The 17,948-nt window shown below is 38.2% G+C and overlaps 1 protein-coding gene across 2 annotated transcripts in view; it reads left to right on the forward strand.

The window, feature by feature from the left end:
• Positions 1–3,354: 3,354 nt before the first annotated feature.
• The window catches only part of MAP3K7CL (MAP3K7 C-terminal like), a 30,775-nt gene continuing 16,181 nt past the window's right edge, over positions 3,355–17,948 (forward strand). The window contains exons 1-4 of one of the 2 annotated variants that reach the window (XM_009868366.1): positions 3,355–3,723; positions 5,850–5,994; positions 6,512–6,620; positions 15,249–15,307. In XM_009868366.1, coding sequence (XP_009866668.1) covers positions 6,551–6,620; positions 15,249–15,307 — 129 coding nt within the window. In that variant the 5' untranslated portion in view covers positions 3,355–3,723; positions 5,850–5,994; positions 6,512–6,550. Of the gene's footprint in view, positions 3,724–5,849; positions 5,995–6,239; positions 6,258–6,511; positions 6,621–15,248; positions 15,308–17,948 lie in introns of those variants that run through there. The other variant, XM_009868365.1, reaches the window with a different exon arrangement.

The raw sequence follows: 17,948 nt of genomic DNA on the forward strand, positions 1-17,948 counted from the left end.
GAAAGGTCAACAAAGGAATTTGTGGCTGATGTGAGGGCACTTACCCAATTACTGTGACAGACAAATGGATCTAGCCCTTAATATTTGGCAAATTCTAAGCCCTGGAATCTGTGTGGTATTGGAAATTGTACAGGTAATGTGGAGTTAAAGGACTTGACTCACCAATGATTATGCTTTCAGAATCAATTATCTGTAGCATGGAGCAGCTTCACCTGATCAGCCTTAGTGTTAATAAAGGGGACCAAATCTCTCCCACAGTGGGATTTCTTAACAAATTTTGCTACAGAAATGAGTTAATTAGAAACTGTCAAAATTGGAATTCTGTTAGTACTCAGAGGAATCTATAAAAAGATTTTGTTCTGTATGTGATTTTAGATAAAGCTTTCTTTTTTTTTTAATTTCTTCTTGGAACATCTTCCATATGCTGGAATATTTAAAATGTATTTTTAAATAGTGACTGGCAATCCGTGAAACACCATTTTAGCATGAATGAGGTCATATGCCACTAAAATACTACTTATACTAGGAAACCAAGATGAATTGAAAGTAGCACAGCTAAAAAAGAAGGCAACAGGTGTTTTATTAGATAGCAGATACTGGCCTTTTTTACATCTGTAGAATAACAGATACTTCATCCTAAAAAACGTTACAAATTTGCATTTGTCTACTACTGAAGTGTCCCAGTGTTCCTAATTTAGAGTGTGTTCCTTCAAGATGTTTTTGATGAATAAAACACCACATCCTCTTCTAGCATATCACCAGTTTCATATGCACAGGACTGAATGAATTTTGCTTGGGTACCAGGCACCTGATGACTAAGAGCATGCTGGAAAGGAAACAGGTCAGGCAGTGCTCCTCCACTAAAAAAATGGAGTTATCAGCATTCTATAATTTTCACAGAGATGACTGTAGGGTGTATGTGCAGCCTGTTATAAAGAAGTATTTTTTGTGTTGCAATGAAAGGGAGAGTAATTTTCTTTGATGTACAGATTTTAATCACCTACTTAATAAGAGAAGTGGGATTTATCTCTACTTGAAATTTACAATGCCTTTGTTAATTTCAGCAAGTCATGGAAGTGAAGCACCCTGGACTTCAATTTCCCCGTTGTTTAAAATTCAGCTCTCTCCTAGTTTATTAATATGAACTAATATAGAGAACCTTTAAAATGTGCTGTTTAAATCCATATTGTTAAGAGTTTTAGTACCACATCCACATAGCACCATATATCACACGGATGATAAAACTGTTACAGTCAAATCATTCATCCTGATGCTTCTAATTTAATGTTCTGTATACAGAATGCTATAATATTCTCACATTTTAGAAACGTGGTACCTTTCACAAAGTAGTAGTTTCAGATGACTAATCATTGTGTAAAACACAGAACTGCTATTTAAATGCAAATCAGAGGCCTTTTAGTTTGTGCAGCTCTGATTTCTTAGCACATGAGTCACAGCTTTCAGAAGCAGCACACCGCTTAGAAGAGTTTGCTTGTTAAGTGAAGTACAGGTGATTCCACCTTCTTTTGTAAAGTGTGTATAATAATACAGATTTAACTAGAAACACTGGCATTTGAAAATATATATACAATGGATACAAACCATAAAATGATTATGAACTCGATTTGAAAATGCACATACTATTTAAACCGAGTACAACTGTAGTGTCGGTTTGGAAAAGCGAAGAGTCAAAGCTATCTGGGAAAAACATCTCTAGGCTATTTAAATATCATTTCTGTCCAAGATTCTTGCCATCACAGCTCTTGAAGATTTTACATGTCTTAAGATTTTATGTAAAGAGTGTTTTTTAGGCTTTACTGTAATGGCAAGTAATGAAGGCACTTGTACCATCTAAGTACCGTCTGTTCATACAAAGCACAAGAGAATCTTACAGTTTGGGGGAAACCTTGGCTCCAAGAAAACTGAAGCAGAATATTTTCAGTGACTTCAATGGAGCTGGGGTTTTCTGTGTCTTCAAACAAATACTGTCACAGTAATTGGTCTTGGAGCTGGAGATCGATATCAGCTGCTGTGATGGTATTGGGCTGTAAAATGTTATTTGCAATAATGGTTGTGATCAGAAACAAATCTCTCTCCCTCCCCTTCCAAAGGAGGCAAATAAGAAGGAACCCTCAATCTTTTCAGAAACACATCGAGAGAAGAGAAAATGGTCAGTGTAGTCAGTGGCACAGTCTTGCTTTTCACTGACCCTTTGAGCCGGAGCCCATAGTCTGCTCCGAAATCACACTGCAGTTAAGACAGCATCACCAGCTACCTAACTGATGGTGTAACTGTCTGACACCCTCCTGGGTCAGTGCTGGGGAAGGACAATGTGGGTAGAATATCTTTGCAGTTTAGTCATTTCAGAGTATGAGAAAGGTCTTTTGAGGCCACAAGGGCAACTGCTGGCTTCCTGAGATTTACACTGGTTATATCAATCCTGGGCTAGGGCCAGAAGGTGAGGAAGGATGAAAATTTGACTTCAGACCTTCATGTCTCTATTTGTGCTGCAACCTGTCTATATGTCAGCTGAACCAAGAGAATCTAGCTAAGTGCCTCTGCAGGAGACCTGGGTTAGATAAACCTTTTCCATTTGGAATTTAGAAATACAAAATATACCTTCAAAATACATTTTGACATATAAAAGGGGGAGAACCCCCTCCTCAAGCACAGAACAATTAATGTAAAAATTCTGTGTAATCATTCTGTAACTGTTCTCCATTTTTCTTCACTTTTTATAATGACTGTAAAGGCAGTCAATCAAAGAAGTCAGGCAGGCAGTACACGTGCATGACACAGCTACAGAGAACAGAAATTTAAGCTGAAGCAATTAATCTCTCTTGTGATATTTCAAAATTCATCTATTAATTGTTTGCCGGTGGTTTCAAAACTGACAAAAGTTATCCGAAATGGCACTAGGAAATCCTCTGGGTTCAGGCAAATCTCTGATTTAGTCAGCTTCACTATCACTGCCATCACCAGCTCATCTATAAATGCACCTGCTTTCACAGTGTATGCATTCTGAAACTTGCCTGCTGCCTCCTCAGAAGCACGGGGCCATCGCCTGCCGTGAGACAAGTCTGACTTACCCAAAGCCAACATGAACCTTGCCTAACATGCCAAGCCCATCCCTTGTTGTTAGCTTTGATAGTCGCTGCTATCATTTGATAGTTCGCCTGTAGCCAGTCCAAGTTGGCAGTGTCAGCCCAAGCTGATTGGAGCTGCAGACATTTTTGCTGACTGGAGTCATGCTATCTTTGCCAGTTTGCTGGAATAGACACAGACACTGATTGGGTCATGCTGAAAACATTCCTGTCCTATGAAGCAAGTCTGTTTGTATTTTAGGTTTGCCAGGACTAATGAATTAAAAATCTTGGGCTTGCCACAGTTTGCTGCTTAATAATGCCTGTGACAGAAGGATTTTTTCCTCCCTGAAGCGTGACAGCATCATAATCCCTCGTCACTGGCAAGGAGAGGAAGGAAAAGCAGAATTGTGGAGAAAAGCGGAAAAGGGTGATCTTTTGGGACAGCAAAGCCTATGGGAAGTGCAGGTAGCAGCATGTTGCCCTGACAGCTGTCTCAGCTTCTCAGACTGTGTCAGTTTGTTGCTATGCAGCAGGTGCAGCCTTTTCTTTTATTGAAGCTTTACTCCATAAAGGCAACGACAAGCCAAGGCAGTGGCTGGCCCTGGATTATACAAGTGCAGACACTCCGCTAAGTGAGGTAAGGCAACAGGTGTGAAAACTGAACTAAATTGATAGAGCTATAACAGCACTTGATCTGAGTTCGGCTGAAAGTTTTTTATGGAGAAACAGCAGCCAGTTCTATAGACAATTGTCATGAAGGAGGGAACCGCTTATTAAATCTTGTTAAATTCCAGGTTGCCCACTCACCCTCATCTCTGTCTACAGAGATACTGTTCTTCATGCACGGAGAAAACAGGTAGGGAATTGGGGGCAGTTGGTTTGTGTGTTTCCTGTATCACCTCGTTTGCACACAGGCTGCTTCCATCCCTCTCTGTTCCCTTCGATTGCTTTTTGTGATGAAGAGCTTGAGGATTCTGCACAAAAAGGAGTAGAGGGATAAATGCAATATATATAGAAGGAAGATAGCAGGGTAATTGCTGAGTATAAAGATGAGATTTCTGTTTGTGGATTGGAATAAAATGAAAACACTCCTTTGTGTTATGATAGAATATACCATTGCTTATTGAAGGAGTATTGATTTTTGCCTTCACATAATAGGTGATTTAAAGAGGTAATTTAAAGACATTCCAGACTACAAAGTATGTGACTAGGATAAGACAACAGATTTACTCCTAGCAATACTGTTATGGCAACTTTAAAACCTCTGGCAGAATGCATCATTTTAATTTCTTGGGCTATGATATGAAACATTAAGTATACTCTTATGTGGAAGACCACTTGAGACAGTAAGAAGATGCCAGGGGAATGTGTATCACCAATTTGCAATGATGAACAGCCTTGTTTCAAGGATATGCTTATCACTTAAAATCTTTTTTTTTTTTTGCTTTACATTGTATTTGGAGGTATAGAAGGGAAATATGACAAAGACTTTTGGATTAGTCGCTGTTGTTTTTTGAAAACAATGAGATGTCTTGAATGTTACGTATAAAGTGAGGGTCTGGGGAAAAAAGAAGATCAATAATGCTTAGAAGGCAAAAGTTATTTAGTCTAAAGCAATGCACTTCAAAATAAAATATTTTGGTTGACTCCAGAGATCTTTTCCTGAGGCCAAAACCGTACACAGCAGCAGTTTAGTTAATTTTTCTTTGTCTCTGCCTAATAGATATCAGGTCAATTTTTATGTGTCTTGATTGTTAGTATTGGGGAATAAAGAATGATTCCTGATACCCTTCTTGCATTAGTAGAAGGAGACACTCTCAGCTCCAAATAGAATTTGTTCAAAGTAATGAATTCAGAATATTTGTTGTTAAGAAAGATTATGCACTTCAAGTAATAATTTCTAGTGTAGCATTGCTACAGAGTAACTGTATCACTCTGCTAGCTAAATATTAAGACAGGCAAAGCAAACAATAAAGAAAAGCTGAAATTAATGGGCGAAATGCAAATGTGTTACTCTTCCACTGATTGCAAAGCAATACCAGGGAACTGTTTGATTCACCTGTGCATCACCAAGGAAGATTATAATCCTGAAATATTGTTCGGTGCTATTGACTTTCTGAGACTGCCAAATAATTAAGTGTAAATTAGAATGAATTGTTGGGATTTCTGTGCAATACTATAGATACTTTACTGAAAAACTACAAGACTATTGGCTTCAGAAACTGGCTTTTGTTTTTACTCACTCAATGTTGTGTTGCCTACTGACATGTGGTGCAACTTTTAGTAACTTCACTGTATTTTCCTGAAGAATTTGATTTCTGATTGACTGAGGAGTTTTTATGGTAATTTAAAAGCCCCTTTCACAATTGCTCGTGTAGTTGGTATGGATACAATGCACTCTGGATAGCATAGTCTTCAGTCCTAAAATAATTTCTCTATGGGCAGATCTTTTGCATGCATGAAGTCGCTCTGACCATGTTCTCCACACATGGAGCTAATGAGAAGATTAATATCTGTGAATTTTAGCAGCTTTGTGTTAGGTATACAAGAAGATTAAGTTTGCATTCAGCTGCTTGTTAGAGTTTAACCGAAACTGGTCATTCAAAAGGTTAAATATACATAGTAGAGCTCTGAGTACAGCTTCTGAGTGTTCAGAGATGCTTCAGTTATACCATTACGAATCAGTAGCAGCTAATTTTTTCATTGCTCAACAATTCTTTAGAGCCCTGCTTGAAATGAACTAGCAGTTTTCTTAATGGACAGGGTTTCATCTCAGTGAAACCACGTTTTGGAGTTGGTGGTCTCAGAAGAAAGATCAAGGACTGAATAAGGTCCCGATCCGGGAGTAAAACCCATGCAGACAGACCCCTACACCTGCACAGAGTTCCACTGAAGAATCGCCACCAAGGTTTGGAGACCCAGTAACTTTCTGACCATTAAGTGTGTGACTGTCAGGCACAGTTTTACTGGGGGCGTATGGGTGGAAGGTAGGAGGATGGGTGCCTCCTCATTGACACCATGTGGAGTGGTGTGCACGTTTCCAATCAGATGGCAGGCTCGGGGTCATGTTACTCTCAACTCCCCACCCCTTCTTCCTTCTTCACCTTCAGAACCAGGCAGCATTGCCACGAGTCAAGGCTTGCTGAAGGGGCAATGGCGGGGAGCAAGCAGGTGAGGAGAACGGAAGCTTCCTTTGCCATCGTTCTTTCTAATGTGTGGATAGCAAAAGAAAGGCAGTCTCTGCACCGAATTTCACTTAAATCCTTTTTAAATGGAAAAGTGAAATGGTGCTCCCTTGGCTTTGATTTTAAAGGTTGTCTGGCTAGAATGAGAAAGGTAGCTGCGAATGCATGAAAAGCATTGAGACTCATTTGCTGAATGGTGTCACATGCTCTGTAATAAATATATTGTTTGTATTATTGCAGCTGGAACAAACAAGTAAAAGCATTGACTCAAGTGCCCACATGATCACCACCGCCAGGGTACCTGCTGATAAGCCAGTACGAATTGCCTTCAGCCTGAATGACTCCCCAGGTACAGTGTAATTTATGGAGTAAACCACAATGAAATAATTGCTTTTAAATTTTACTTGTTCTTACCAATGTTTATAATATCAAATGAAGTCCAGTGTTATGGGTGGATTTTTTCCTAAGTGATAGCATGCGACCCGCTTTCCTGTCTGATAACTTTAAATGTTTCCGTTTATGATTTCATTAGACTAAAACTGCTAGACTGACAGTTTAGATCTTAGCATTCTTTCACTGGTTTGTGGAATATATACTTAGGACTGTAATTAACTATTAAATTTATCTACATATGCAGTACGTCTGGTTTTAAGGAATTTTAAAACAAGAAAACTTAAAGGATGTTTTGTACTGAGGATGAGTCTAGAGCAGGGAGAGACTTTCCCTTCAGCAGAAAGGTTGAAAAGTGCCACACATGCCCGGCTTGGTGAAAGGTTTCAGGAAATGGATGCTCCACATGGCGTGTTCCCTGAGAAAGCAGCAGAAATGTCATTGACATTTATCCTGTCAGCTAGGTCTGAATGAGCATTAAATTCCTGAAATGTACCCTGTACATACATGGACCCTTTGGCCTTTGGAAGAGATGAATATTGTTAGTCTGCGCCTTAAATATTATTGAAGTCTAGAGAGCTGTTGCCAGACAGTGAAAGTGAGAATGAAGTAAAGTAAATTGGAAACTGGGAAGCATCCCAGAAAAAGTTGACTGTGCTGCTGCTAAAGGTGAGTGCCTGGAGTCAAGGCTGAGAAGTGTTTATGGCATGAAATATAAGGATCTCTGATAGTGACAACTGAAACCCACTGCTGATGAGCGCTTTGTGGAGCGGCATGCATGACAGGATAATGTGTGAGGCCGCTTCCTGCAGCTTTGTATGAATGGAATTTCATTTTGAATATGATTGTCTCATATAGGAAATATTTTAGAATATGCACTATCTCTCCTAGGTAATTGTTGTATAATATTAATTTGCAACTACGAGCCTGAAAGAGAATCTCATTCCCTAGGCAAGGGAATTTAAAACCAAACATCTTCATATGTTATTGCACATAACTTTTAGCTCATAAAGATGAGTGACAGAAAGATTGGGACAAGGAATATAAAGAAGCACATGTAGCTATCTGTGTGCCCTTTTTTCATAAATTGAAATAATCTGGTAATTACATTTTTATTACAGAAAGTAATAAGGAATCATTCTCATCTCAAATTACAGTAGCACAGTAAATATCTTATAGGAATTATGGCAAAGATAGGTCTTGAAATGAGATATAAAAGAGAGGTTAGTGCTCTTACAAATTATGAAAAAAGAATGCTTATGTGAGGCACTAAAAACAAGTCAGGAAAGCTGAGACCATGGGAAAATCAAAGAGAGCAGAGTGGTCTGTGACAAGAGACGGTGGTAGGAAATGACAAGGTTGTGAATAGCTTGGAAGTAGAGGACATGAAAGGCAGGAAGCCTAGCTTCCTTAACATTGCATCATATTTTATTTTTACTTTTCTATCCTGCTAGTAAGTTCAGCCTCTCAACATTTAGAGAAATAAACTCAATTACAGAAAGGTAATCTTTTTTTGCTACATTTTGTTAAACTTTTCCATAATGTTGAGTCCTTTGTTGTAAATATACAAGCGTTCCTGCAGTACACAATCCAAAATCTCTGTGAGTAATGATAAAATGAATAGCAACCAGTAAAATGAGTTCCGTGTTCTCCTCTGCATCACATCCCCTTCGAGCTACCAGGAGTTCTAAACCAGCGTACTATTTTAACACATTGCACAACTTTTGCTCTTAGTGATAAGCCTGAACATGGTTATTATATTTGTATGTTTAAAGAAGGTAAAGGAGATAAACTTTAGTCAGGTTTGAAAATTTTGAGCAAGCCACAGTTTAATCAAGAGAGTACAAGTAAGTATTTCACACTATTTTTTTTAAGATAAGCTGCAAGACCCTTGAGGTATTCCATAATTGGCTGCTTTTTTTCTCATTTTTTTATATTTCTTTAATCTCTTTTTCTCCTTCAAAAAGTTATTTGTTTTCAGTTCAAACAGGAGTTATCTGCTGTAAGTGTGATTGTAAAGCATCAGGTGAGGTTCGTGTACTGCTAGAGTCCATACAAAAGGTTCCTCTCCAGGACTAAGTGATGAGGGAGTCTATCTGGCTTAAACTTTTCCTTAAATTCTACCTCACTTGAAAGGCACAGTAACAGATTTCACCAAGAAAGGCTTCATTCTCCTTCCGGGGGCTGCACCACTGCTTAGTGGGAGGAACTGGCAGCATAACTAGATATAAAAAGGGGAAATGGAATGTTTCTTCTGGGTGGTGATTATCTCACTGGCTAGGATTGTAACCAAGCACTGAGTGTGAGGAGCAGCGAAAGGAGAAACTGCTCTTGACCCATGAGAAGAGATCACTTTGTGTTAACTGGCCTACAAGACCAGAGCTGCCTTGTCCTCAGTGTACAAGAAATTATTTAGTTGGGTTACATTATTTTCAGTCAACACTTGTGACTGAAAGCCTAACCAGCTTTGTGCAGCATTTTTAATGTGAAAGTAGGCTAACCAGTTCCTTAAAAGTCTCAAGGACAGCCCATCAGAAGGTGCTATATAAAAAGAGAGTTTTACTGTGTATCTCTTATTCCTGTATATATAGATATCTATATTTGGCTCTTTTACTCAAGTTCACTAAGCTGGTATCAAACATAGGTTTCCCAGAGTGTATCTTCAGACCATATTGCACCAGTTTGACTTAAGGTACTCTTTTAAATAATGAATTTAAAACATATTATTTCAGCTTCTCTTAGCTCACTTGGAAACTATCACAAGTTAAACTGAATATGATGTTCCCAGATTTAAATAAGTGTTCCCAAACAGAAAGTCTCTTGTAGTTTATCAACATCAATTTAATTAAACCTATGAAATTCATTAAGTCCTAATTTATATTACCAACTCTTATTTACAGAACATATTAAATTACAATGATTATAAGAGGAACTTTATTAAATTTAGACAAGAGGATTTGTTTTGTGTGATAATTCTAAGGCATTCTTTATAGGCAAATATCTCTTTACCTTCCCTCCCAGAATAAAAGCTTGAATCTAGCTGAAAAGTTCTGATAGTGACATGTGGCAATAAAAGACTGGGTTTGAAATTACTAGTAATTTCTTTTGTTTGAAATTAGTCTACCTCTGATAGCACTCTCCATAAAAATCACTAATAACCAAGGGAAAACATACACCTTCTAATGAAACTGGCAGACAGTGGAGAAGTGTAGTATTTTTGCAAGCGTAGTCAATAACTTATTTTACTTCTCTTTATACCTTGATCCTACTGACCACAAAGAATTTTTTTATTTTATAGTTGATCATGCAAGACTCTTTTGGAGTGTTTTTTTCTTCAGTAACAACCTTCAAATCTCTACTCTATCCCTACTTTCATAGTAATGGCAACAGGGGCTTTCCAGCAGATAATGTATTGGTTGAAAATAGGTGGGGATTGCTAAAATTTACAAAGCTAGTTTCCTAAAACTACACCCAGTCTACAAGCAAGTGGCTTGATCTTTGGGAAATCGGACAGGAACTTAGGTGAGACACTCTCAAAGGCACAGTGGCTGTGCATTCATCAGAGGATGCTTTATGCTTAGGTGAAGCATAGGGAGTAGAAGGGTTTTGCTCTTATCTGCTCTGTTATGAGCTGTTTCTATTTTTGGGAGGTCCACAACTCTTATTATTGAGCAAGCCTTCGTAGCCTATTCCTGGGTCAGGCAGTGACCATTCCTCACTATTTTACGAGTGAGGTAACCGCGAGGGTTGCGTAAGGTCACGGCAGGCAGGGCTGTGAATAGAAGCCCGGGAGCTTCACGCAGCAGTGCCAAGCGGCAGTCACTTAGCCACACAGCCTTCCAGGATGAGTTGGATGACTCTCTGCTTGTCTGTCAGTAACCAGGGCTGGGGCTGTGGGATCTCACTGCCCTCCTAGGGCCAAGACTGGACCCCGGTACACAGTTTGCTGATCTTGTCCTGCTGCGAGATGCAGTGCCTGCAGTTGAGTTTGAGCATTTTTCCTGTGTAAGGGCTGATCCACTTATAGGATAACAGCCTCCTTATGTTACTGATTTAATTCTTTAATTTAGGAGGAAGAGATCTGAATGCACTTGCCCACGCATGCAGGAGAAAAAAATAGTACCTGGTTGTATAATTAAAGACTGGATCATAAGTCAGTTACTCAAGGAAGCAGAGCTGTGATTGGCATTTCCTAAATTTCAAGTGCTGGATTTAGCAGCCTTAATATGCTTTCAACACATTTAATTTGCTTGTGTTCTATTTTCGTCTATCTTTGTGAAGATCCTAGAGAAACTACGATTTCTGAGTTTTTATTGCAAGTCAGTCAGATGTTGTTCTTAAATTATTTGTTTATTCATTAGCTATTGCCAGTAGCTGACAATTCAGGTAAATGGAGCAGCCATATAGGAAGAGACTAGGGTGTTACACTTCATTGTACCAGACATTGTGTCTGTCACACAGTGAAACATAGGGATTTTGTTCATTCGTCTGTATGATGAAGGTCTGGACTTTCTTCAGAAAGCCAGAACATGATTCAATAAATAAAGCTTTCCAGAAAGCGTGATTCGTTCTCAGATATGCAACGTGAGCATATGCCACTGGACTGAATGCATCAGGACATCACTGATAAGTAATAAGCCTTTTTTGTGAAAAAAGTCTTAATACAGTTCAGCCTCCAAAATCAGATGGCTTGGATCTCTGTACCACACATGAGAAACCCATCTCACGTTTGTATTAATAAGTGCTATCAGCAGAGAGACAAGAGCTCACCTGGGCAGCAAAGGTTGAGCGGCCTACCCGTGCTGTCCTTACACAAAGCTGCCCATCCCACCATTTCATCCTGAAGGTGTGTTGGCTGGGCAGCATCCTCAGGGAACTTGTTCTTTTGTATGTCGTTCGTCTTGCTGTAGGAATGGTCAGAGAGCTGGCTCTGGCATAGAATGGTGCTTTGTCTCAGCACAACTGATGGAAAGCAAAAGGAGGAAGTCATTTCCCCAGATACCCTCCCTCAGATGCTCTCTTTTATAACGTCAGTTTCCAGCAACAAGCAAGGTGAATTATGAAACTGATGAAACAAACATGAAAGTCAAAATTTTCCATACATATGAATGAAGGCTTTGGTTAAAAATACATCAACTGCATGCACAGAGAGTTCATCTTGTAATCAGAGTGCAGGTCTTTACCTTTAGTACACTTTTAAATATAGACCTTCAAAATTAGTTTGGGGATTTATGGGAAATCAGGAAGTGCTACACATTTAGAAATCGTGCAACAGATACTTAGGTGGCTGGAATGAAGTCCCTGATCTGACTCTCACATCACAGGTTAGTGCTGTGAGTTTGCTGGCATGGCCATAACATTCATGTGTATGCTTTTCCTCCTTTCTTGTTTTCTTTTGACCAGAATCATGACTCATTTTCAGGTGTAGCAAGTTGCGGTCTGATTTTTTAAAAATTTCTAAACAAAATATGTTTTAAACAACCAGCTTGAATTATAAATCCTTTTTCTTTACGAGTGACAGGGGAGGAAGTAGTAAAATAGTGACCACCTGGGTGAGACGCTGTTTGTATCTGGTGAACAATCAATCTAGTTGTTTTCGGGGGTTGGTGGTACAGAAAACCCACCAACTTTATTAGAAATGGGATCTTTGATTGTAACAATTTAAGCACTCATTAAACATTGATAATAAATTGAAAAAAGGAGAAAAAGATATTTCTATATTCTGTTGTCTGTTTAAGGAGGTGTATAATAGAATAGAAGAAATACAAATAGATAAGGAGATAGTCTTCAGAGTGTTTTGATCTTCAGAATATTTTATTTGACATTTCAGGCATTTCCAATGTTTCTGATATTTGGAGTCATAGATTTTTAAGGCTAGAAGCCAATGTGATTTTGTCTGATCTCCTGTGTAACACCCAGTATTCAAGCTTGTAAGGGATATAGTGGTTCTTTGGGAGAAAATACAGGAGTTTATGTCTTTCCCTTCGACTTTCTGAAAATGTCCTCAAAAAAGTTTTAGGAGGTGAATGGCTGCTGTAATTTGCTTTCCCCTTGTGTGAAATCTAAACGTGTTTTTCTTTTACCAGGTGATTTTTTTTTCTTGTTGTTGTGGTTGTTACTTTGACAACAGTGAAATACAGACTGACCCGATTCATTAATTTATTTCGCTGGAAGCCGTGGAAAAGTTTTTTGTAGTTCTCCTAGTGGAAGACAAGACTGCATTTGGCTGCGAAGATTTCTATTATTTTTTGTAAAGTAAGCACTTCAGCTGAAAATTTCAGAGGAGCCTAAGAGAGTTAGGAACTCAGAAAAATTTCAAACCACTGAAGTCCTCAGTTTTTCTTGGTGATGTTCTGCACATCAGATGATGATTTAAACAAGTCTTAAACTAGCATAACTAAAAAAAACCCTAGCAGCTGTTCAATAGATGCTAGGGCAAGCCCATAATAAAATGTACTATGGTATGCCATAATGTTTAGGATACCAATATGTTCTATTTTTAGTACCATTGACTCAGTCACTTGAGTTCAAAAAATAAGTAGGGAACATCTGTTTATTGAAAAGGATTTCCTCTATAGTAATTTCTCTCTCTATTCTATACTTTTGAAAGTATTTCCAAACTTTTTTTACTAGCTTTTTTCAGAAGATAATAGAATTTATTTCTAATATTCTGACACTGCATTAATTTTATTTTGTTATTTCCAATGCAGTGAAAAGGTAATTATTGTCTGTTGTTTTTTAAAAATCCTTGGACTTGCTTTTATTTCATAAGTTGAAAATGTTTGAGGTCTCTCCTAAAAGCTACTGTATCAAATATTATGCTGCTGGAATTGTCAAAACAAATAGCAGCTTAACTGCTGTCCATGACTCTGGTCCAATATCTCTGTCAGAATATTTAACAGCTATTCAGCCAAATATTTGTAGAGCAGCTGTACCCCTAGCCCGACCGAGTCCTATTCCATCCTTCCTTTTGCCTTGCCATATGACTCATCTTTCTTCTTTTAGAATATCAGTCTATTTTAAAATATTGTACAAGAAAGCAACAGCAAATTAAAGGTAAACACTTGCATATCAGCATGATACAATTTTATACAATTAAAGGAATTTAAGTATTTTCCTGAATGGGCATGTTTGGGACATGGAGTGAAAAATGGAGTGGGTATGACTTTTTGATAATACTAGCAGTACTCCTACCCCATGAAAATATAGAACTTCACTTTGTTTCCTGAAGTGTATTGCTGTATTTTTTTTAATTCTCTGGCCATTCCTTCCTAGAGGTGCCCAGCTCTAGCTGTGTTAGCTAAAGTAAGACTCTGACCATATGTTAGCTGGTGTGTTTATTCTTCACAGGATAAGGTGACTTATTTTACTTTTTCCCCCTAACCTACTTTGCTGCATGACCACTGATGGCGGGGTAAAGAGATAACTAGTATTTGACAAATAATTTAAATCCTAGTCTGTACTCAGAATCTTTTAAGAGTATTCAGAATCCTGCTTTTATATGTGGCCTTCTCAATCTTGTTGGGGTTTTACTGTAGTGTACAAGTCTGCCAGCATCGAGCAGGTTGCAGGATCTGACCTTTGTTAGCAGTTTTCTCCTACACAAACTGTCCATGTTTAATTTTGACACACTGCAAATAACTAACTCTGTAAGCTAGCTGTAACCTATAGTTACACCTCCTGTAACCTACAGTAAGATGCATAAACAGTTATCACAATCCAATGCAAAACTGATAGTGTGAAAGTCGCTGAGAAAGAAATATGGCAGTGGCTAGCTGTGACGCTACCAAGCATGATTCATATTTCTGATCTCAGTCCAGCTACTAGTGGGCAGGTGTCCACATCACAACACTGATGTAACTGGCACAGTCTGTCCCACCTTTGCTGGAATCCTGTACTAAAAATAAAGAAATAAATAAAACCACAGTTCAGCTTGTTGTCATGAATGAACTAACTCGAGCTCCTAAAGATTATTATCTATAGGTTAAAGACATTTCTTTGCAATATGGAGAAATTTATGTTGCCTTCCCCATTCTAATCACCTCTGTCTAGGTAACAGTCTTCTAGTTCCAGCTTTACCAGGCTGGCTGTGCCCTTGGGTGGTGGGAGAAAAGGTTTCTGTTACTGTTGGTTTAGCCCTGGTAAGTTATTGTATTGTGATGGGGAAGATATCTTTTCCTTCGTTCAAATAATGAACTTTTTGGTACTGAGGATGCTGTCCTTGGAAGGCTCTTTACTTTGCAGTGCAATGGAGACCTCAGGAAGAAAGATTGTTTGGATTTATTATTTTTATTAAATTATCACATCCTCTACTGTGCTGTCTAGCTTTGTTTTGTTTCTTAATCACTCCAATACAAAATAGGCTTTCTATCTTTCCAGTACCTAAACATTTTCTTATTGCCAACCTACAAGTATTTTCAAGGAGTCTGTTAAGATACCTCAAGTGTAGAAAGAAAAGCAGATGCAGAAGACTTTGCAGGATCCCAAGATTATTGTGAGTGTATGCAATGTAGAAGTACATTAAATAGATCTTTTAAAATGTCTTTTTTGGTAGACATTGACTTTAAACATCATGTTTACCTTTTAGATGATGCTTCCTCTGAAAACTTCCCTTTGGCATTTCCAGAACTAGATCAGCAGCTGCAGGTAATTTTTTTTTCCTCCTATAGTTCTACTTCATGTTTGCTATTAGTTCTGATTAAAAAACTCTGATTGTTACACTGAGGTGAAAGTTTTCAGTGGTGTTTCTCTAACCTATTAAAATTTAATAGGGCTGTATATTTCCGTAGAAGAAAACATTGTCTTTTCAAGATCTGCAGAAAAAATGATTTGACATTTTTAATCCAATTTCAGGGAAATTACTATTTTTAAAATCTTATCTGGTTTTTTTTAATCTTTTTTCACAATTCCTTTGCAAAACACAGCATGTACTGCTGCACTGCAATGAAAAGGGTTCTTGTAGTTTTGATGGGAGAATGAATGAGCCAGGTACTATCATGCATAAAGGCTCTGCTAAAACCAGAATGACCAGCTTTCTCTGAAGCATTCCAAGTGAATGCAAAGGTGTATTTTGTAGCGCCATCTTATCTCTCATTTTGGGTAACTAAAGCCAGTCATCAGGATTGATGAGAGCCTCTTCAAAGTTACTCTGGTTGATGCTTCATAGCGAGAAACAATAACAGTTGCCCTAGCAGGTGTCTGCAGACAGTACCGGGTAAAAGTGGTGAATCCTTTTGGGACTGGTGCCGTTTGTCAGCATAGCACAATGGAGCCCCGATACACTCGACCATCAGATGGCAGTTGATGGCAACTCCATGGTTCACCAGGCACAGAGCCAGTTCTGTATCCAGGGATTATTTCCCTTTCCTCTGTGGCAGTTATGGAGTGTTTGTTGGCTTTTGTAAACTACTTCAGATCATCTGTTTCCCAGGAGCATTTAGTCTTCCTCTGATATTTCAATATGAAGGCAGTTGTTTCCTGAGTGTAAACTGAGAAAGGCATTAGCAGACTGTGTTGTCCAATGATGTCATCCTTCCTGTCGCCATCAATGACTGAGACAACACTGGAGGGCTGCTGACTTAAAGAACTGACTTTCGTTTCCTGCTGCTGTCATCAAAAGGGTGACTGTGGAAGGAAGGGAGGATGACAGAGATTATTCTTGCTTTGTCCCTCTAAACCTGAGAATAGGAGCAGGTTCCTTAGGCATAACTAGACAAGATTAAAAGAAAAAATAGCAACATAAGATTTGGGCTGGAAGGAACAGGGTACTATGCTGGCCTCTGTATTCCACTGATCTTCCAGTGCAGCAAAGATGATTGATATCTTTTCCCCTCAGCAGAACTCAGTTTAAGAAAAGCAATATTGTTGAGGGACTGAAGCACTGAATTCAAAGTATCCAGCTCTGTCAGTGACACACTGTGTGATCCTGGAGAAGTTGCTTCATCTCTCTGTTCATCTCTGAAATTAGATTAATAATTTTTACCTTTTATATTAAAAAGTATTGAGATCAGTGGGTGAAGTCTGCTCTGAAAGAGCAAAGAATTACTATCATTACTGCTGTACATATAAACAAAATTACTTGTCTTGGATGTAGCTACTTTACACACCAAGTGATGATTTTTTTATTAAGACTTTTATGACCCATTTCTGGAACGCATAATGTATTCTAAATGTGTGATTTCACGATAGACTGAAATTGTTCCTCTGGAAGCACTCAAGTCTTCTGGATAAATAATAACCCTTCAGTAAGTTTTTTAAGCACACACTGGAGCAATTCCACTAAGTACACCCTCTTGGTCTCTTAAGTACCTGACATTTTTTTCAAGAGAACCTTTCTTTACTCTTATGATCTCAATATGGTAACAAATTCAAAGAAACAATCAAAGGCTTTCATTTAGATAATGTTCTTTTTATTATCCTTCAGATCTCTTTTTTGGCAATATTGAGGTAGTTGAAAGGGTAAGTTATGAGGACTATCTGGCTGAATCAACCACTCAAAAGTATGAACTTAGTGGTAGTGCTTCATCTACCATGTGCATAGTTATATTTAAATGCCTTTATGTTCAACCAGAGGCACTTAAATCAACACAAGGTTCTGAGCTGATGCAAAGGTAACGGTGCATTTAGCTTTAGCTTTTGTCAGTCTGGATCACAGCTTAAAATTATAACTATTTAATGTAATTACATTATGTCTATACTGTTTTAAATTTTCAAACAAGTAATAACTGTTTGTCAGTCTGGATCACAGCTTAAAATTATAACTAATATAATTACATTATGTTTATACTGTTTTAAATTTTCAAGCAAGTAATAACCGTAACAAAGTTATAATTTACATTTTCTTATTAACTGCTTTTTTTTAATTGCTATAATCCAAACCGCTAAGGGTGTGTCAGCCTTGCATAGCATGTGGTTGCAATTTATGTTGGTGTAACCATACCAGTTTTGAACGAAGGTAGTTCCTTCTAGAAGTGAACTACAACATAGACTTCACCAGGGCCCACGGAAGTACTGAATGGTGGTGTCCCTTGTCATTCCATCTGTGCTTTACTCTATCCCAAAGTTAGCTAGTATAAAGCACCACTCATGAAGTGTCATGTCAACAAACCCTTTAATCAGCTGTGGCATAGCCACCTGAAATGCTTGAATTTGTAAGAAAGCTGGTACATATTTTCATAATAAAAATATCACATCTAGAGCCACAAGATTTTCATCACCATGCCACAAATACAGTCAAAAGCATTTGCATTTTATTTAAAGAAGCAAACTATAAATGCAGGGTAGTTGC

Source organism: Apaloderma vittatum, unplaced genomic scaffold (genome assembly GCF_000703405.1).
Source record: "Apaloderma vittatum isolate BGI_N311 unplaced genomic scaffold, ASM70340v1 scaffold17034, whole genome shotgun sequence".
Classification (NCBI taxonomy): domain Eukaryota; kingdom Metazoa; phylum Chordata; class Aves; order Trogoniformes; family Trogonidae; genus Apaloderma; species Apaloderma vittatum.